The sequence below is a fragment of the Ostrinia furnacalis genome, unplaced genomic scaffold (genome assembly GCF_004193835.3).
Source record: "Ostrinia furnacalis isolate ACB-3 unplaced genomic scaffold, ASM419383v2 OfSCF0183, whole genome shotgun sequence".
Lineage (NCBI taxonomy): Eukaryota > Metazoa > Arthropoda > Insecta > Lepidoptera > Crambidae > Ostrinia > Ostrinia furnacalis.
The window spans coordinates 446,316-468,506 of NW_021130422.1; the positions used below are offsets into that span (position 1 = coordinate 446,316).

General features: G+C 35.6%; 2 protein-coding genes across 2 annotated transcripts; both read right to left on the reverse strand.

Moving 5' to 3' along the window:
* Positions 1-714: 714 nt before the first annotated feature.
* Positions 715-18,094, reverse strand: Paip1 (Poly(A) binding protein interacting protein 1). Its single transcript, XM_028305875.1, has 8 exons — positions 17,813-18,094; positions 17,270-17,493; positions 16,991-17,143; positions 15,739-15,957; positions 13,908-14,012; positions 11,756-11,930; positions 8,627-8,801; positions 715-844 (listed from the first exon to the last, which is right to left on the reverse strand). The coding sequence occupies exons 1-8, from the start codon at positions 17,922-17,924 to the stop codon at positions 715-717; spliced, it is 1,293 nt and encodes a 430-aa protein (XP_028161676.1). The 5' UTR covers positions 17,925-18,094.
* Positions 18,095-20,248: 2,154 nt separating this feature from the next.
* On the reverse strand, positions 20,249-21,953 carry MagR (Iron-sulfur cluster assembly 1 homolog MagR). Its single transcript, XM_028306023.1, has 3 exons — positions 21,839-21,953; positions 21,321-21,612; positions 20,249-21,039 (listed from the first exon to the last, which is right to left on the reverse strand). Exons 2-3 carry the CDS (start codon positions 21,610-21,612, stop codon positions 20,936-20,938), a joined length of 396 nt encoding a protein of 131 aa, XP_028161824.1. The 5' UTR covers positions 21,839-21,953; the 3' UTR covers positions 20,249-20,935.
* Positions 21,954-22,191: the final 238 nt, after the last annotated feature.

The following is a 22,191-nucleotide window of genomic DNA, read 5'->3' on the forward strand; positions in this document are numbered from 1 at the left end:
AACGGTGGGTAAGTATGTGAAGTGTCAATTTGACCAAATAAATTATTTGGGATATAATATTTGGCAAAATAAAACATTTGCTATATAAACATTTGCCAAGTAAAATTTGGCCAAATGATAATTTGACCAAATGAATTAGTTGCGAAAAGTACAGTTGCTAAAAGTTCATTTGGGAAATGAAACTTTGGCGATAAGTTGTTTGCGAAGTGAAATTTGGCGAAAAGTAATTTGGCCAAACGGAAGGATACCATAAAAAAGGGATATGTTATTAGTTAGTAATATTTAAAGCTGTAAATTATAATATACTGATGTGAGTTTTAATTCATTTACTAAAGAATGGTTGTTTTTTGAACAACTTAGTGCTGCAGCAACAAAATCAGACGAGCAAAATGCTGGTTATGGTTCCTAAATCTCGAACCAGGACAAAAGTCAGTAGCGGTGACACTTCAGCTGATGAATTAGAAGCCGCACTTAGCCTCCTGATTATCTTGGGTGGTTATTTTCCTACTCCAACCAACCCAAATCACCCCAAAAAGCGAGCAGCCTGTCCAGGCTGCTGCATGCATTTGGTTATAAAGCTGGTGATTGAAGAATTTTAGCCAGTTCGACTGCTGCATAGTTTCCCTGAGAATTCCAGAGATCCATTTCCGCTATCTTGTGTTTGCACTTTACGTTGGATATCTAATTATCTTCAATCAAAGACGTGAACACAGTTCAGTACCAGTTGGCATCAATACCCCTGGTATTTCTTTGATGGTCTTGCAAGATTCCTATGTGTTCTATCTGCATTTGCTTCTCCTGGATGGTAAGAGGGGTCTGAGGTTCAGGAGGTACTCCAACGACGCTGATGGAGTGGTTGTCATACATCCAAATGCAGCTATACTTTCAAGGTGTTACATACTTTGAAGTGTTTTTTTTACTTTGTTTTCAGTTTTTTGTAAAAGATATAGATTTTTTGTTTTTCAAATAAGGAATATCTTAAGGTTTTGTAGTAATTTTCATTTAAATAACTACTTTATACTAACAAATAAAACATATTTTAATTTACTACAAAGCTGGCAATGTGCACTTAAAGATACATACTACATTTCCAAAACTACATACCTAAGATTTTTTTTCGTATTTTTTACATAATTTTTACTCATCATAAATCCAATATTTATAGTGTAAATCACAAATATTAACCAAAACCGTCGTTGCCAAGTATAGGGTTAATATTTAACCTTTATCGAGACTTACCGTTTCCCAACTTTATCGAGACTGCAGTTTTTTACAGAATGCTTTTACGAAATGTTCTTCACGATTTCATGTTCCGTAAAATACAAAACATATTTCAAAAAGAAGTTTGTTGTGTTGTAAGCTTTTTAACCTTTAAAATTTACAAATTATTAAATGAACGAAACCAACTGTAAAAAATAAATGAAAACTAGACAGTTAATTTGATCAGATCCCACGAAAGTCATTGAAAAGTTCTGAAGAGAAATATTTTTATTTTTACTTTTACAATTTTTCCTCCCGAGCCTTCGCCCGCGTAGAATTTTGTCTGTCACAAAAAAACTTTATCGCGCGCGTCCCTCTTTCAAAAACCAGGATAAAAACTATCCTTTGTCCTTTCCCGGGATTCAGACTATCTCTGTGCCAAATTTCACCAAAATTGGTTCAGTTGTTTAGGCGTGAAAGCAAGACAGACAGACAGATTTATTTTCGCATTTATAATATTAGTAAGTATAGATGATGAGCCATTATCTCACCAACCGTGTGAAACACTTGATTATGACAAATATTTGCTTTTGGCACATTTGCAAACTCATCTCAAAATATTTTCCAAACCTTGTTTATTGGTATGTTGCAAATTAATGAGGAGTAATCCCGTAGCTATCCACGGGATTATTCCTCATTAAATCCTGTTACCTTTATAACTATCACCTTGTTATTACGAAGTTGATTTTAAATGAAATCAGTATAATATTATGTGAATAGACGCTATTTTCGCATGAAATATTAAATAAAACTTTTATACTGGAATCAGAAATGTAATATCATAAAGTGATATCAAATATAAACAGCAAAGCAGCTGGAAAATTCCACGTATTCGCGGTAAATACTTTGGAGATTTTCCATATCTGAAATAGAGAAAAAAATATCACCAGACAGTCGAGTTTTATAGTTTCTAGGAAAAATGAATCTGTAAACCTGACTTTTCAGGTTTAACTTATTCCGACAACCTTACTCTCGGCATGTAAATATAATTGTATAATGTACTCGTATTTTGTTTTCAAATAATTCTGGCCTTAAATTATTATCTCTAGAATTAGATATTTAAGCTTATAGAGATACAGCACATTAAAATTAAACACTATTAACTACTTAATGGCTCAGGTAATATTAAGTACTAAAATTTCGTTTATTGCAAGTGCTTGAGGTGACTAGACGGTTCTCATTTCATTTCACTATAGTCTATCCAATATAGCTTGATTAGAATGACAGCTGCCATCAAAAGTAACGACATAACTTTGTAGTAGCGATCAATGAGAGCTAAATATTGGCGGACAAGAAATAATTCATGTCTGACCTACAAACAATATTTTCGACGACAGTGCTTCCAATAAAAATGTTAATTTCGTGTAAATGCAGCGTTAAATTACACCAATAAGTAGTAATTCGAAATTATAAAAATCAAGCTAGAGTATTAACGACGTCTCTACAAGGTTATCTCGAGTTACAAAAATGTTATTGTTGGGACATATCGACAAATGTCATATTAAATTAAAACTATTTTTTTAACATATTTAACAAAATTTTTTCTAACTAATTTTGTAACATATTTAAGTCAAGTTACGTTTTTCTAAATGTTCACTATTAAAAACCAAACAACATTTCATTCCTAAATAATCAAACATCGGAAATCAATCACCGGTAATTTTTTTGGGTATTCATAGCACCGACCGTTGCTCTAGAAGAGATGCCCATCACCCTCTAGCGAGAGGAAAAAACCACTGAAGAACACTGATGATAATGACTACGACTTAGGTTGTACACCCTTGACATGTATTTTAAATTTTACTGTCTTTAAATTTAAATCATATTATTGTCATTTTTATGAATAAAGATATGAAGAAAAATTGGGTGCATTTTTTTATATCATTTTTTCGAAAACTTATCGATACATCTATGTGAACCGTACGAAACATACTCAGCACTAGTCACATTCGTTTGACAGCCGTCATTCTAATCAAGCTATATTGGATAGACTATAAGAGGTTTTAATAGTTTGCACCGACAAAAAGCAAAACTAGCAATAAACAATGAAATAATATTTCGATTCAATTAATATTCGCTGTCATCTTTCATTCAAAGTTTATTGCACATTCCGCTTCCAACAAGTTTGCTAATTTATTTATTTTGCTTCGTTCAATAAGAAAAGAATTTCCAAAGCAAATTACAGTGGAAAACATGAAATTGAAATAGAAAAGGCATGCACCAGACGATTGCCATAGTAATGGTGAAATGTATACTATTTATTTGCATTTTATATCTCGACCCAATAATGGCGATATCGCGTGATATAATTTGTACTTTCCGACGGTCCCATTTGGTGAACGAACTTATTTGATTTACCTTGCGTCGCAAGTTACGATAATTTTCTGGGTCTTAATACAGTGTGAGTCACGTTAAAGTGTAGGTACATATGAAAATAGATGAAACTAGACCTATTTTTATCGACAAAAAAGAGGTCAAAAAATTTTTGAGATTTTTTAAAAAATTTTTGTCGAATTTTTTTTCTTCCAATTACCTATTGTAAAGAAAACGTAATAACTTTTAAACTAAGCGGTATATCCTGATAAAATAAAAACGGTAATAATGCTAAATAACTAATGGACTAATTAAAAACTCTTGCCTTTTACCCAGGAAACATGCCTATTTGAACAAACTACAAAATTTGAACAACTTTAATGCTTAGCGCAATCAACAATTAAATTAAGAATGAAATAATTATGAATTCAATCGATGACCTCGAAAATAGAAAATAACAGATCTTTTTTAAATCGGCTTGTTTAGAAAGTTGCCTACGCTAGCTTATTTTCAAAATAACTATCAGGGGATGATTAGTGATCGATACTGATGCCAAAAATGCAACCAGTAAAATTTTTGTCTGTCTGTCTGTCTGTCCGTCTGTATGTTCCTTATAGAAACAAAAACTACTCGACGGATTTTAACGAAACTTGGTACAATTATTCTTCATACACCTGGGCAGGTTATAGTATACTTAGGAATTCCCACGGGAACAGGAATTAGCGGGAAAATCCTTTTGTATGAAAAATCTAAACCTCTTAAGTTAGACGCTTGTTGGCATGCAGGTACCTTAGTAAGCTTAAAGCTTAGTTACAACAGGATATTGCAAAATTCCCACGGGAACGGGAGTTAGCGGGAAAAAATGGGATCCACGCGTACGAAGTCGCGGGCGGCCGCTAGTTTCAAATAAAAAGCTTTCACCATTTATAAAATAGTTTCTTAGTAATTCATGACTAATTGTATTTAAAAATTGTTACAAACATTACACGCTCCATCAATATAATTCCGTTGTATCTGACATTCGGTCGAACTATTTCGAATTTCCAAGGCATACAATGTTTATTTGAGCACCGTTTAGCCTTTTGCACTAACCGAACACGTTTGTCTATTCAGATTAAAACGCTCGCCTATTATATTCATGCCAGCATTTTGCAAAAGTTTCCTGTTGGTTCCCGAGGTGTTCTTGGGGCTTCCTTTGAAATTCTACGCAGTGCACTACAAATAAAAATATGCGTTAGCAATTTATCTCAGTCGCAACAAAGAAACAGATTGAACATTTTAAAATAACATTTCCTCATAATTTGTAGCCACAACGGCTAACGAGTAAAGCTGTTGTATTGTTTCCGATTCAGGAAAAGTCTAAGCTGCTATAAGCTTTTATTCCTAATAAATTATGAACAGTAATTTACCTTCAATGCTAATAAAAGTCAATCATAATAAATATCGTGCATTCATTTACTAAGCGGCAGGAGCTTTTTATTTCATACCTTAATTTGTTCGTTAAATTAGGCTCTTTTTGGTCCTCTTATCTTTCTAATCAATATGTTCTCGTCCTTGCAGAAGTCCCAAACTTTCCGAAAGATCGTATGTACGAGTAATTCACGTGGGCGATGCCGCGGGCATGAAACATCTCTTACTAATATTACCAGTTTCACATTGAAAGGTGTTATATTCCCTGTAAACCTAAAGTGAATTCGGCTAAGCCTTTCTTCAGATGGTATTTCAAAAACTACAGATATAGAAGAACTAAAATTTTAAACATTTTTCATGGATGGAAACGAGTAAAACGGCGCAACCACAAAATCACAACAATAACAAAATCCTCTTGTGTCCAGCGCAGGTGGTAACAGCTATAAAAGCATTACTTGAAGCTCCTAGCAATCTGCTTCTAAAGAATATTTTAAAACTTCAACCTTCAAGTATGCTTACAACTAGAATATGAAATTGCATTTGTTTCTCTAAACTTCATTCCGTGAAATATGAGCAAAGCTTTGAATACAAATAAAATATGACGTACGATTTTAATTCGCCTAAGTACCTATAACTTTTATTAATATATTAAGATAGCAGTCTATTATAATAATAATTGTGTAGATAGATATAATTACTCAACCCGTTACCAATTCTTTTTTTTATTTATTACATACTTAGTTCCTAGATAAAAGACCACAGAGTAATTACGTATCCCTTATATTTCTATCATCAGACTAAAGATCAATATCTTAAGTAACGCCTCTACAACGCCTACGTTTTAATCTCAAAGTTCTTTCATTACCGTCTTTTAGCTCGTATAATCCTTACTCAGTATAAGTTACTCAATAATAACTAGACAAAAGATGAAGTATGTAGGTAATTTAAAAAAGTAAAAACAGTGCAAATATAATTTTAGAATTCACTTTAAAAAAAATGAACTAAGTATAACACTAATTGCTCTACAAATAAAACGCATTATACATAGGTAGGTACACACGTAAAACGTGGAAGCTGCTGTTAGCGCAAAAGGTTTAAAAGTGAAGCCAGTACGGTTTTATGAGTGAGATTGTATTTTTTGGGTAATCCGCATGTGTTCTCGGAATTTCGATTAATGGGCCGGCGGTTTTATCGTCAGAGCAGCTTTTAAGCCTACCATCGACTTTTAGTTGGCCGATAGTTGAGCCCGGTTTTAATTTGTATGAAGAATCAGCCGATATCAAATCGGTGTAATGTGCGCACTTTCATATGTCCATACTGATTAACAGCCCGACCCAACTATCGGCCAACTAAAAGTCGGTGATCTGCGCCTAGGCTAAACCTAAAACAAAATCAAATAAGTTCGCAAATTGTGTGTACTGAAAACTACTGCGCACAAGAGCACTATGTCAAGTTCAAGTTCATGCATAAGTAAACTTGATTTTAAAATTTCAAAGACAAAATAAAGCGTTCTCAAGTGCAGCACTTTATTCCTTTGAAGCCTCGCGTAAGGCACATCAAAGATGAACCTGACACTGACACAGTGCACTTGAACTTTGTGCGACAGGCTTTCAATATTCTGTTGCAGCGATATCACACGGCGTGTGTTGGTGTCGGTTCTTGTGTTTATTATTCAACGGAAGGACGTGACGATCGCTGCTTTACTTTGATATTGAATGTTGATAGAGCTAAAATGGAGTTTTGAATTCAGTTTGCTGATTTACGATGGATAAATGTTTTGCTCTTAGGATATTTAAAAGTAAATAACAAAGTTTTGAGATTATCCGAGAGATTATCAGAGATTGAAGATACTGGAAACATGAGCTTAAAGTTATAAAAAATCAAGAGGTCACCATAATACGAGGTTTTTTTAAATCATAACAGGTTTCACGAAACGGTGGCACTGTAATAAGGAGTTTGTCATTATAAATTACAGAATGTGTTGGGAAGTATACCTATGTACATATAGCAGGAATTAGACTTCTAGAGAAAAATACGAGGTGTGAATGCCACTTTACATAGTCTTAACAGTACAAAGGTCATGTTATAAAAGCTGAAATTAATATTGTTCGATTGTTTAAAAAGATGGTAATCTTTACATTGACTTTAGTTCCCTTTAAAAGCTTATGTCCATCTGAAATCACCGTTTAAATAGCGAATAATTTTTAAAATGTGCAATGGTTTTCTCGTAAATGAACAAACTTTTCATAATACGCTCTCTCTCTGTACAGCATTAGTACAGATTATGATTTTCATTTTCAGGTATAGTGCAGAATTGCCAAGTACTAATCTGAGTGGGCAGTGGCATCCTTTCCAGTTTATCGCCGTATCCGGCAGCGCCGAACTCCACGGAAATTACGGTTTCGTAGTGGGAGTTCCAATTAATGGTTGGATATGGCAAGTAAATAATAAAGTTATAATATTTTTCCAACTATCACACCAATTAGTCGTAAACTAAGCAGAGTATTATGACGATGATATTATAACAACTAAATACGTGTAAATAGAGACCGGTTGGTGTAATTGGTTTCCTGGAAAGAAGAGATAAATATCGAATTCGGAAAGTGATGGTATTCCATTGGGAGCTAGCTATGTTTACCTTTTATTTAGTTTTTTGCTAACTAAACTGGCCTTATTAACTGTAATTACGGATTTATCCAGTAGTACAAATAATCATATTAAAAGACAATGCCGGAAATTGGCGTCTTTTTTTTTTCGCGCGGCCATCGACTAAACCTTGTTTTTTGATTACAAAATAGTGTAATAAACCAAACTTACTATGACATGTATACCTCTAAACTCAGTCTGAACTGAGTTACGAGCATCAGAAGTTTGATGATTTTCATACTAGATTTGCTGTTTGCGCGCAAGTTTTGTAAGAAATTGCAAGAAAATAATGACATTGTATGTGTAAACAAACAATACCATCCATTAAAGGCTCCAGACATCAGTATGCAGCAGAATCAGCGCAATAAAAAAATAACGCAATATTTTGTTACAATTTCTTAGAAAACTTGCGCGCAAAAAGCAAATCTAGTATGAAAATCATTAAACTTCTAATGCTCGTAACTCAGTTCAGACTGAGTTTAGAGGTATACATGCCATAGTAAGTTTGGTTCATTACACTGTTTTGTAATCAAAAAACAAAGTTTGGTCGATGGCCGCGCGAAAAAAAAAAGACGCCACCTTCCTTTTTTTTTAATATATTATTTCTTAAGTACTATTGTATTCTTTTAAATTATTTACAATATATTTACACAGTTCTATGAATGATTTGATGGTGCTTTCCCTCTTTAACAGGTCCGATATTTCAAAAGGTTTTACTTTAAGGTACTGGCATATAGCCATATGTTGCACTCTTTGCCGGATAAAACGCGGACAGTCTTTGAGTAGATGGAGTATATCCTGGACAGCATTTGGATCGCAATTACACTTGTCGGTCTCAGCTATCTTGAACCGATGTAAGTATTGTCGGTGATAGCCGTGACCGGTAAGAATTTGTGTCAGGTGGAAGGAATATTCCACCTGAGCGAAAAGTTGGATAATGTTGTCCAGGTTTGGAAGCCAGTTCCGAGTAAGGGCACCCGTGCTAGCAGTAATATACCGATCATTATTGAGACGTTGGTTTATTTCTCGTATACCGCGCTTTACATGACTGATCGGAAATCTAGAAAAGTCGGGAGCACGCTGAGAAGACGCTGCACTTTTTGCGGCCTCATCTGCTGTTTCGTTGCCTTCCAGGCCGGCATGTGCCTTAACCCAGACGAACTCCACGCATCCTGGATGGAGACGTAAATGATTATGAGTCATTACTGCCAAGCTGTTGGTGGTGTGCATATTTGCTAACTCTTGAAGAGNTGTTTCAATATAGTAAAAAGTGAACATCTCCAAATCAATTAAATATATTATATAGGTATAGTAACGGGCACACCCGGTGCCCAACACCCAGCATTAGTTCATATTGCCTGAGCCAATGTTCCGTTAAACATAAGACATGAATATTCAATTCTTGGATAAATAACTCAATTTCCAAGTCTTTGCCGGAGAAGCCTTGTACATTCTGATGCACTAAATTAAAACCGTTAAATTTCTTTGTACTCGAATTTTGTATGCCAGAGTTATCCTCTATTCATAGCGACCTTTAAAATATTTGAAATGAATTCACCAACATTGATTTGCTATTATAATATTCGACCCTGGCATACATTTGCTTAGTGTTCTCGTGATGAAGCGAGGCCTATTTTAATTAACTTCATGCATAATAAAATCTGTTGACACTGAACTGAATTTATTGAAGAAGTTTTGAATTTAGAGTTTCTGTATTAGTTAAAATCTGAAGCCTTGTGAGATTCAATCTTATACTAAATTAGTATTGGTATAAGGCTACAGATTTTTTTTGTTCTATTTTGTTGGACGCGCTAATAACAGGAACTAACGGGGTTGAATTAAAAAAAAAAGCATACCAACCAAATGGAGAACTTCCTCCTTTTACTGAAGTCGGTTAAAACGGCTAATTTTAATTTAATGGACTATTAACATCACCTTACAACTAATAGGAGCATCAATGAAAAATGTTGCAGAAAAGGGAAAAATAATTTAAACAATTTATCTCGTAATGATAAATTAATGCAATCAGCAATACAATCCATTAAAGAAGCAAATTAATTTTATTAAAAAGAAAACAATGATGTTATTGAAATAATAATAAAGATGCAATTTAACTACACTCCATTAACGTTAATTACTTACTCGTAATACATTTTGTTATTCTTTAACAAAGTATGATCACAGAATATGAGTTACCTACATACAATGAATGTACATTTAAATCGGATTATTTCAATGCAGCATCATAAAAAACAAAAGTAAGTACCATTCAAGTAACATTTACGTAATAATTGTTACACCTATCACCTATTACGCAAAATTCGAGTTTAGGACATAGGTATTGTGATTTTACAGTTCATGAAAAGTAATCATTTTGAGGTCATCGTCATTCATTTCAGTCACAGGACGTCCACTGCTGAACATAGGCCTCCCCCAATTAGGGTTGCCAGGTCCAAAATCAAAAAGCCGGACTCTGTGCTTCATTTGGCCGGACATTTTACCCTAAAAGCCGGACATGACATCCCGGGGGGGGGGGGTGTAATTAGTGTCTTAGTTCACGAGTGAGTACTGTCATCGTATCATCGGTTGGCCAACTTAACATCCTGATGCGTTCGCTTCATATTATTCTGTGGCTCAACCTTCGCTTGGCGCAACAGGCCAAATAAAAAGCCTAACAAAAGCCGGACAGGCCGGACAAGACAATATTTGGCCGGACAAGACCGTAAAAAGCCAAACATGTCCGGCTAAAGCCGGACGCCTGGCAAGCCTACCCCCAATGCTTTCCATGTTGATCGATTGGTAGCGGCCTGTGTCCTGTAAACGTTTATGTGGTAAAAAAAATGTTATTAAGTAATCGTTGTTCTAAAGATATAGATGAATAGCTCGTCACAGGAAATATGAATTGCTGTAAGGGACAAATTGTCGAAATTGAGTTCCTCCCCAATGATTCCCAGATTGGCGGCTCGCCGCCTGCATCCAGCGCCTTCCCACAACCCTTATAAGGTCATCAGTGTACTTAGTATATAGTGCATATAGTTTGCATTTAAGTCGTCGATTGCGAGTGCGTCAAAAAATCTATGAAGATTTTAGTTCGTGAAAGTGTCCGCCAGAGACAATGTACAATCTGTCATACATTTCAGCGATGTCGCTAGCAACTGCGTAAAAAATTACATGATTTGATATGACCATATTTTCGTAGCAATCAATTTTTAATCAAAATATTGCTAGGCAATGACGTCACGTTTAACGAACTCGAGGCGATTGCTATTGAACGATCCGTGTTTGATAGGAGAGTTAACGCCCGCCGTATTTGCTTTCGCGTTGAAAGGTCGACAGTTCATGACACGATACCTAAAGGGATTCCATTTTGTTACGCAATTTGAAAATTGACATAACAAAAGTCATTGTTTTTTATGCAAATAGGCTTTTTATAAAGCGCTTCTACACGTCCCAGTATTGCTCTACCTGTGGGTCTAGACAAAGCTGCAAAGTGCAAATTATAATCGCAAACCAGTCGAAAAGTGGTCAAAAAGCCCGTTTTTTGTATGGAGTTTTGACGGATTCGATTTTCGATTCGATCAAAAAGTGCGTTTTGTCTAGGGGGGCTGCTTCGGGACAAGAAACACAGTCACCAAATTGTCATTGTCAGCCTCTTTTAATTTTAGAACCTAAGACCAAAGAAGAACGGTCATCTGTGACCCAGGCCCGACAGAAACGAGACATACCTCAGTTTTTTTGTCATGTCTTAATTAGTAAAATTATATATTTTTTATATTCGAAATCTATGTATAACACCAAATTATTACCCTTTGTTTTTGTTCAGGCGCCATACAAAAACTAATACAAAATGCCTATTTATCACCAAAATTGGTAAATGTATGTACCTGAATAGCTGCTATGGAATGTATCTAGGTGACCTGGAGATACAACCGGATTATACAGGGTGGAAACGAGAAGTTACAAAATCCAAAAATTAAATGTTACCAGCTTCCATATTCTGTAATCTATTATTGGCACCATTTGAAAGAGCTCGTGAAGCACTTTCAGAATCAGTAACTAGTTTTTCGATATCTTGTATAGTTTAGAAATAATCGAGTGAGATCACTTATCGTTCCATATGTATAACCACCCTGTATAATCCGNGCGGGCAGCGGCTCGGGCTCGCGCTCGGCCAGCCCCCAGCGCGCGCCGCGCAGCGCCACGACGGCGCGCACGCAGGGCAGCTGCGCGCGCCGCTTCAGCCGCTCGAAGGCCGCGTGCATGCCCGTCGGGCAGTCCGCGTCCAGCGCTATGCCGGACAGCTGACGGTCAAAAGTCATAAGTCGTTATTTGGCTAGTTTCTTAAAAAAATTTTTTTAATCCGTCAATTTTAATATAAAACAAACAAATAATTACAAAGTTATAGTGCGTTGAAGTTCCGCGCGACGTCACAAAGTGCTGCACTTTTACGCACTCACTGACGTCACAAAGTGCTGCACTTTTACGCACTCACTGACGTCACGGGCCTTTTCTTTAGAACTTTGGCACGCTTTATCTCTTTACATTTTCATTAGTTTTAAAAAGTGAAAAATACGTGTCGAGTAGTTTTTGATAAGCTAACTGACGGACTAATTAAAACTCTTGCTTTATTACCCAGGAAACATCCCTATTGTCTGCAAATAGGCTTTTAAAAAGCGCTTATTTTACACATCTCAGTCTAGATCGTTTCATCCACGAAGACGCGCCCCACCATTCTTCCGCTAATGTTTGAGTGTTATCGGTACACGCTAAATTTTTCATGAGTGCAAACGCACACTACAATAATGACGTTCGGATCAAACTCCCCGCACCCCGCGCTTCCCTTGACCAAAAATTGGTGAGGCGCGTCTTTGTGGATGAAACGATCCATATCACTGTAACCAGTCTTCGGGACAATCAAAGACGAGTATAAATTACTCTTTTTTTATCACATTGAAGTTGATGCCTTCTAAAAAAAGACGATTACAACTTTTACACTTACCCCTAAAAATGTACTAAATAAAACCTGTCTCTTAACATTAAAACAAGATCGGTTACGTGTCGATGCCCCCTAAACACCACATATCTGAACTAAACCTTTGTCAGGCAGGATTGATACTGGAAAACAGATGAAAAACAAAAAAATTCAGGGTGGAAACGATAAGTGATCTCACACGATTATTTCTAAACTATACAACTTATTTAAAACCTGAGGTGGAATTGTGTAAAGCAATCGTAATCATTTGACAGTTCATAACGTACGATTATTCTGTCAAACGCTTTGTATAACTGACTTTATCGTACGTTATGAACTGTCAAATGATTACGATTGCTTTACACAATTCCACCTCTGGTTACTAATCCTGAAAGTGCTTCACGAACTCTATCAAACGGTATCAATAAAAGGTTGCAGAATGAACTGGATCTATACGAAAATACCGACATTCAACATTTTGTATAGTTTATAAAAATCGAGTGAGATCACTTGTCGTTTCCACGCTGTATACCATCAGCAGTACAGCTCTTGTAAATCAAGCTATTTCTCCACATGTGTTTAACAGATGAATGAAAGCCAAAAGAATCACTAAATGCTTATGAATTTAGTACAATGTATGAATGAATATTATCTCGAATAAGAATGAGTGCTATTACTTACCCTTCTTTATTTTTAATTGACAGATTAATGTCTATAGTCTCTTTTGGAGTTAATTAATGCTTGAATTCTGACTTTAATGAGAAGACATTATTAATATAATCTAAAAATATTTATAGTACTATAACATAATTAAACGATAAGTTAAAAATCATCACTCTAATTTCATTTATTTACCATTCATTGATTCAAATCAAATCAAAATCAAAAAATTGTATTATTAATTTCATTCATTTTGAATCAACCTAAAAAATCATGGAAATTCCCAAAGAATGTTGAGCAGCTTAAGCAAAATATAATTTCTGTAAATAGTCAAACCTAACCCAACTTCCTGTTTGGCTATTAAATACAAATGTGATTAGCATTTTATGTTAAACAGTGAATATGTTGAGTTAATTTCAATCGGAACGACGTAATATTATTCGAAGAATTCTTTATAGTTAGACTGAATCTTATGTCGAATATAACATACATTTTATTAATCTAGATAAGTATTTTTTGATGACACAAATATTTCATCAAGACAGTTGTGTGAATTAACGAAAAAAATAAAAAAACCTCAATTTAAATTACCTATTCTAATAGAAACTGAAGTTAAAAAATACTGAGATTTTTAAGTCAAACTTACCTTGAGAAGTTGACATACAGATTTGATGTTGGTATCTTTGTCAGTATCCAAAAGGTGGAGCAAGACCTTACAGAGGCTCTCTCCCAAAGTCTTGATTCTTCCACCCTGAAACAAACATTTATATAAACCTGTGAATTACATTATGATTGTATAAGAGCCTACAACTTGGAAGTTACATTTCTTGTTCAAATTACATAATACTTGTTTTGGATTGGGTATGATAATAATTAAGGTCTTTGCACTCATTTATTGTCAATCAAAGTGATAATCGTAACATGTGGGATTGATGTGCTGCTTATCAGTAAAATATAGTAAATTATTCTATAGAGAGGTATATTTAGAGCGTCTCTCAAACTTATCTCGTGGAACCCCACGCGGTCGTATGAGATCGCGGCACAATTTATTTTTATTGTGGCTCGATGGGTATTGAAGGGCTACGATTCTATCATAATAATCTTTGTGCCTCTCTCATAATATTTTGTTTTTCCTTTTCTATTCTATTCTGCTACTTGGCAATCTGTTTCCGTGAAACAATAATCCAATCATCTGTCTGATTCTAATCCGGTTCTTGAGGCGTTCAGTAAGAGACTAGTCCAGTGAGTCATGTCTTATTCTTTCACTGCGTATCTTTTCGCTAGGTTTTGAATGCTATGTCTCTTCAGTCTAGAAAAGTGGAGAATGCCAGTTCCTTGCAGTTGAGAGGCGAGTTCGTTTCTGTGACTATCCCAGCGGTTCCCGAATGGTGGTCCGCGGAACCCTGGGGTTCCGTAGAAAGGCCGCAAGGGTTCCGTAAAAAATATTATCCCACGTTTCGTGACCGACGTTGTTCGCTCGCACCGACTTGTTTACGCACAAGGGAGGGGCGGGGCGTGCGGGCGGAGTAGTACGGGGGTTCCGCTAGGAAAAGTATAATAAATTAGGGTTCCTTGGCAAAAAAAAAAATTGGGAAACCCTGGACTATCCAGTCTCAGTTGGTAACTTTTACTGTACTTTTCAATTTGCTGTTTCACTGTATCCAGCTTGATATCCATGTACATAATCTTGTTACTGACATAGGGAGGTATCTTAATGTTATAATTCTCTCATAATAATCATTTAGTTTGCATCCAGGCGACCTTCACCAGATCGTCGGCCCACCTAGTGGCAGTGGCGGCGTATAGGTTGGCATCCGGGGCGGCACCCCCCCNATAGCCTAAGGCACCCCAGAATGGCACCCCCCCTGTCATGACATCACGACCGTCCTTGCCATGCAGATGCGTCAGTGAGTACTAATCTGCGCGACTTTGTCACCCTCTGATGCTTGGCACCCGGGGCGGACCGCCCCCACCGCCCCCCCCTTACGCCGCTACTGCCTAGTGGGAAGTACCTGGATGCAAGCGGCGCAGGACCGGTCTTTGTGGAAATCCTTGGGGGAGGCCTTTGTCCAGCAGTGGACGTCTTTCGGCTGAAACGAACGAACGAACGAACCAATCATTTAGTTACTATGTAAAGTGCCCCATAAGGGCTACCTTTTTCTTTTTTTATTATTTTCTACTAGCTTTCCGCCCGCGGCTTCGCCCGCGTGGAATTTTGTCTGTCACAGAAAAACTTTATCGCGCGCGTCCCTGTTTCAAAAACCGGGATAAAAACTATCCTATGTTCTTTCCCGGGACTCAAACCAAACTATGCCAAATTTCATCAAAATCGGTTGCGAGGTTTAAGCGGGAAAGCGTAACAGACAGACAGACAGACAGACAGAGTTACTTTCGCATTTATAATATTAGTTGGGATTGACGTTCATAAGTGCCACTTGTGGTCTAAACTGAATAAATATTTTTGATTTTGATTTTACCTGGCTATCTTCAAGTTGCGTGTAGATCTCCGCCAGGAACATAGCGAACCCGCGCATGTTCTCCTCCGAGGTCTCCACGCCGCTGATGATCTTGTTCTCCTCCGTGGAGCACCTCTCCAGCAGGCACACGCGGAACGTGGACTCCTCGGGCGCCGCCACCGAGTCGTACATCGAGCAGAGGCGCGCGCCGTTGTAACGGAAGTTCGACTCGCCGATCGACTGAATACAAAACGTTTACACTCATCAATATGAATTAGGTAACGCGATTTTTAAAAGCGTTAAATACGGTTGTAACTGCAAGCATTAATCAAATAATAAAAATCTGAAGTAAATCGAAACATTTAACGAAGTTTTTTTTGCATTTAACTGGGTCAAGACAATTAGTTTAGTGCGCAAGTATAGTGTTACAGACAATAAGCTAATTAATGGAAAAACTTCATTGAGTCAAGTTAATTATTTAGAAACTTATGTGTCACTTATTCAATCATATACTTCTGTGCCATTATGCTTTTACCCCAAATAATAATACAATATGGATACTAAAGAAGGCTATGTAAAGTAGGATTGTGGTACATGAAATTTTTTGAACACAGTATGCTACACTTTCCCATAAATCTATAATTTAACCTGAACTGTGAAGTATTAAAATGTAATTGACTAGAGGATATTGATAGTAAAGAGTAACCTAATAAGATCTCATAAAAAACACTATCTTATAATAATCCAATTAAGATCTAATTTACTAACTTTTGTTTGTTCATGTTATAAGAATGAATAAGATTATAATTGGATTATAATTAGATTAGATTACTATGCTGTTTTTGTTTTGTTCAAGTGAAAATTTATGTAATGAAACATCTTGTATTCTTGTTCTACTTCAGAATGGTACTCTTTGGAACCGTTCCAAAAAATATAGGTATAAACATAATATGCTTAACTTGCATAGTGGTCATAGAATGTTATTTTACTCCATATTTTGTTGCTGATCAAGAAAGAAAATAAAACTTATTAGATTTGCACATTTTCTGGGCATCATTTATGAATTTTTTTACATTCATCAGCATTGTTAATAATCTATATTTAGTGAATATCCTTGATTCTGCAATTACTTAAGCTCTTAAATATGCAAAATACTTATCTGATGTTTTTATTTTAACTTTTCATGAATATTTTCATTGCATTTGAAAATGGTTACTTGATATCAACTCAGTTGACCAAATTAATACATCAATAACTACATTCAATAACTTACCTGATTAACAATAGCTTCAACCAAGGCCCTGGTGTAGTTGGCATCATGAAGCATATGAGCAAAGGAGTCCACCAAAGGACCACACAGGGTGTCGAACTTGCCGGGGTCAAATGTTATCTCACACATAACAGTAATCAGGTTGGCAATGTTCTCCTGCAGTACATTTAATGAAAACCAATAAATTTAATCTAATAAAACATCTACACATGCACAATAATTACATGAGTAACTGAAACAGAAACGCTGAGAATAAAATGTAATTAGTAAAAATATACCAACCCGCAAATCCATGTTCTCTTGTTCTTCAAGGGAATATGACATATCATCAAAGTTGTACAGGTTCTGATCTTGTGCTTGCCGCAAACGGTCTTGTACAGAGAAGCGGTGTGGCCGGTAGGGGGCCGGATCTGGTGCATAGGCTGGCACCGATTGAGGGTTGTAATTGGGTGGGTACCATTCCTTAGCCTCCGCCGACAAATTGGATTCGATTTTAGGAGGTTCAGCTGGCAACAAAAATAACATTTCGCAACAAGTCTTTACTCAAATGTGTGTCAAAATCTGCAGAGGTTATAGTACCACTCATCACTTCAAATAATGACACAGTAACCCACAAAAAATATGCATCACAACCAATTTACGGTACAATCGACTGCTTCTGTCAAACGAAGCAACGTCATTAGAAATGAAAATCCTTACTTTCACCTAAAGTATTATAATTATGCAGATTGCAGAACGCGTTAACTGACCGACTATGACGACGTTGAATCGCACAGGATTTAATTCGTGAAAGTGCACAATACATATCAATGAACTATTAGCTACCTTTCGCATCCTCGGTAACGATCCTAGGCCGGCGAAGCTCCCGTGGCTGATTTTCAGGCTGCTGCCAACCGCGGCCTCTGCCTCTAGGCCCTCCAACTTCTCCGTTATTCATTTCATACAGTTCAATACAATCGAATGTGAGGATCACTTTGAATAAATTCCATAAACCGTACAATATTTTCCTATATTTCTGATCGTTAAACGAATTCGACACGTAAACAAAGAAAAATTGAACTGCGCTCAAACCACTACCTCCATGTTATTTGTAAGAGTGAGACAAAAAATGAACCGACAGTAGGAAGGACGTATTTGGCTGGAACATGGAACACGTATTATTTTTTAAATACTAGTCTGTCACAGTTGCATAGTAATAGCATGATTTATTAGCGGCCCGAGATATATCAAAACTATTGTGCGTGCACTCAAGAGTCATCCATCATAAAATATTGATATTTATTTTTGTAAGTTTTATATTAGAACTGTGATAAGCTTTTAAAGCCGGGTGGGTCCAGACGGGTGTGATGTGTAATGAAAGATTACGTGTATAGTTCCAAAATACTGGACTGTCCTGTCGATGACATTGACAGTGGGGCGCCACCGTCAATACCGAATCGCTGGTTCAGATTTTTGCCATGTTGCAAACCATATAGTTGAACGATAGTAGCGCCCCCCTGTCATTGAGTTTGGTGGGACAGTTCAGCGTGGGTCATCTATAACACGATTTGTACGTACGTCAGGACCATAAAGTTAATATTCCTTCCGAAGGAATATTAACTTTATGGTCAGTGGGTCTAGACAAAGTGCACTTTTTGATCGAATCGAAAATAGAATCCGTCAAAACTCCATACAAAAAAAAGGCTTTTCGACCACTTTTCGACTGGTTTGCGATTAAAATGTGCACTTTGTCTAGACCCACAGGACGGAACTACGAGCATAGAGAAAGAAATACATGCTGCCCATCTTATAGATGACCCACGCTGAACTGTCCCGCCAAACTCAATGACAGGGGGGCGCTACCATCGTTCAACTATATGGTTTCCAACATGGCAAAAATCTGAACCAGCGATCCGGTATTGACGGTGGCGCCCCACTGTCAATGTCATCGACAGGACAGTCCAGTATTTTGGAACTATACCGTAATCGGGGCTCAGAATGAAGAATGTTCACTAATTTTGTTTTTTAGCTTTCTGTATTCTCTGTTAAAAATAAAAAATACACGTGAAAGAATTATTTCGATACGTTAATTAGTTTCCAAGATATTTAATTTTAAAAGTGCGGGCGGCGGCCGGCCCGCCATTTTATGCGCGTGACGTCATATTACAACGACTGGCTCATATTTGTATGGGTGGAATCTTGCAAACTGAATTAAGACCCACTTCCAGGCAACCGATTAAGCTGAAATTTCGCAAACACATGTGATTTGGATGACCATGCAATATTATGATGACATGGAGCTGATCTGATGATGGAGCTGGAAGGTGGCCATAGGAACTCTATAATAAAACGACTTAAATGCATCGAGTTTGGGCTCGTTCGTTTTGTATTGATGAGTATTTTAATTCTATATAGTAATCGGGGTCTAATGATGGAGCTGGAAGGTAATTGGCAATAAAACGACACAATCGCATCAAGTTTGGGTTTGGTTCAATTTTAATTTCCGTGATGGGTCTGGGTGTTAATATGTATAATAAGTTTGTATTTACAAAAAAAAAATATTTAAGTATGTTTATATCCGTTTTCTAGTGAGCGAACGCTGTGAATGTACGTCACACGGGGTCACGTGACCGTCGGCGGGACTCAATATTTAAGCGAACTTTGAATGCCTATAAAATCATAACTACTGGGTATTTTTGAATGAAATAAAAACTAATGTATTTGTAAATGTAAAAGCTTAACTGTAACATAGGTTTCAAGTGATTTTGCATACCTAGTAACATTCTCAATTGGCTTACAAATTAAACCCACAAAGAAAATTAGCCGTCGTACATAACTGGGTAGATAAAAAGCCAAAAAAAATTAAATAAAATGATAATTTCATATTATTTTAAAGTACATTTTTGCACCCTATTTCCAGTAAAATATATTTTTGAATAAGTAAGTACAACATGAGATCAAAGAATAAGATTTATTTATTTTCACTCTTGTGTATCATAACTATATTAATTGTACATACCTACATACTTTAAATTTAACATTTCTACATGAAACATGATTTTATGTATTTGCAAACTTTGTTTTTATCTACAAAAAATAATTATATTATTTATTATACATATTTCAAAACATACCTACAATATTTTTATATACAACGTAGGTACATGTTTTTTTTTACTTTAGAACTTGAGGCAAATGGTGATTATTATGATACCTATATGTATAACAATAAAACATAACAAAACAGAGAATCAATTCCCAGTATTAACGAATTTTTAGCTACCTAAATCTAAGATATGCCTATAAAAGAAAATTAAAGAAGCAAAACAATATAAAATCATCTAGGTATTTGCAATGCAACACTTGAACACTCTCGAAAGTCATTTATTATATACCTATTAAGATTTTGTTCCAATACTGATGAAAAAAAAATATGGATGTGTTTATCTTCTACTCAAGAATTAATTCATTATAAAAAACTCTAACTTGATAATAAGATGCGATGCACACAAGCCAAAAATTTATAATTGGAAACCAGGCCTTAGGTTTTAAGTTTTAGGTTTGTAAAATGACATTTCAGCTATCTGGATAGTGGCAATTTGCTGAATAAAATTTAAATTATTTAAGCCAAAGCTGAATCATCAAGTTATTCTGATTTAAAAGATTTTCATAAGATTTCCAGATCTAATTATGTACTACTACTGAATATAATATCACAAAAATTACATACATACTATGATAATCTGTCACATTTGTCGGTCATCCTGTTAAATTAGCAGTGTACTGTAGTGTACTGTTATGATGGATTTTTTATAATTTTCGTTAAGTGCTCTAATTCAAAGCAGGATACTATTTCCTATTTTTTTGTAATTGAAAATGTGTAAGCACCTACACAATATGCTAATTTTTTTGTTGCTTCTTGACTAACTGTATTTGTAATTTGAAAAGTTACAGCGCAAACAGTCATATTTATATACTAAATGACTCTCCACACCCACATGTGCCTTTAATATTTGGGTTGTTGAACACAAATTCAGCTGATAGTTTGTCTTCCACAAAGTCCATTTCAGTTCCTGAAAAAGCATAAATAATATTATTTTAAGTTGGTTTTGTAGTATTCTGCTTCTTATCAGCAGTAGGCTAAGATAAAACTTAAGTTATTTGTTTTTAATTAATACCCAAACAAAAATGTGGATCTAAAATAACAAAAAAAGTACACTAATGTAACAGGCTAAGTTGTATACCTAATTAGGCCTAGACATCAAACTACTCTCTTGATAATTTTGATGAAGACAATATTAACATAATAAAAACAGGTAGGTACCTACCTATTACACAAATAAAGTTAACTTACCTAATAGTGTTAACTGAGCTTTTTTATCAATGATGATAGTGACACCGTCTTGTTTGACTTCTTCATCTAATTTCTCTTTATTTTTAGCATAATCCAGAGTGTAAGACAATCCATTACAACCCCGCTGTCTTACCCCAACTTTTAGTCCAATGAAACCTTTGGCTTCTTCTTTAGCCATTATTTCTTTAACTTTGCTCACAGCAGAAGGTGTAAGAACTAATGCCGCCCTTGACGGTAGCACTCGCTTTTTCACTGCTCTAACCGTTGCACTTGCTATCGATTTAGTCGCCATCTGAAAATAACAAATTATCTTTGTGAATAATTTTCAGGCTAATTTACTAAAGTGTAGTTAGTTAGAGACATTTAAAATACCAGGAGTAACTCGAAAACTGCGAGTAATATCAATTAAAAGCTAGCAATAGCTAGCTACTCTGTCAAAAACTTAACTGCGTATCTCTTGTTTTGAAAATTAACTACGTAATCGGAAATATTGACTATACTAGACTACGAAAACATACCTTAGAAAAACGTAATGTTTATAGTTATTTATGAATCTTTTAGATGAATTCAATTATTTATTTCATAACACATGAACAAGTTTTGCTGTGGTAAATTGACAAATTAAAATTGACTGCCGTCAATGTCAAAATCATATGTGTGCAACAGATAAAAAAAAGTTTTTTTTCGTATAAAATCACTGTGAAATCACGGATAATTAATAGTGACCAGTGAAATGTTAAAATGAATTTGTCTCAAAAAGCCAAAGATAATGTAAAAGCAATTATTCGTACTATTAATAGGAGTAATGAGGAAATAAACCTGTGATGAGGAATGGAGAATTTTACAGATATTTTTATAACACTATTCCTCT

Coding starts and splice junctions, on each gene's coding strand:
- MagR (XM_028306023.1), bottom strand. CDS start 21,612: ATGGCGACTAAATCGATAGCAAGTGCAACGGTTAGAGCAGTGAAAAAG. Junction 21,040..21,320: donor AGCTCAGTTAACACTATTAG/GTAAGTTAACTT, acceptor ATGCTTTTTCAG/GAACTGAAATGGACTTTGTG.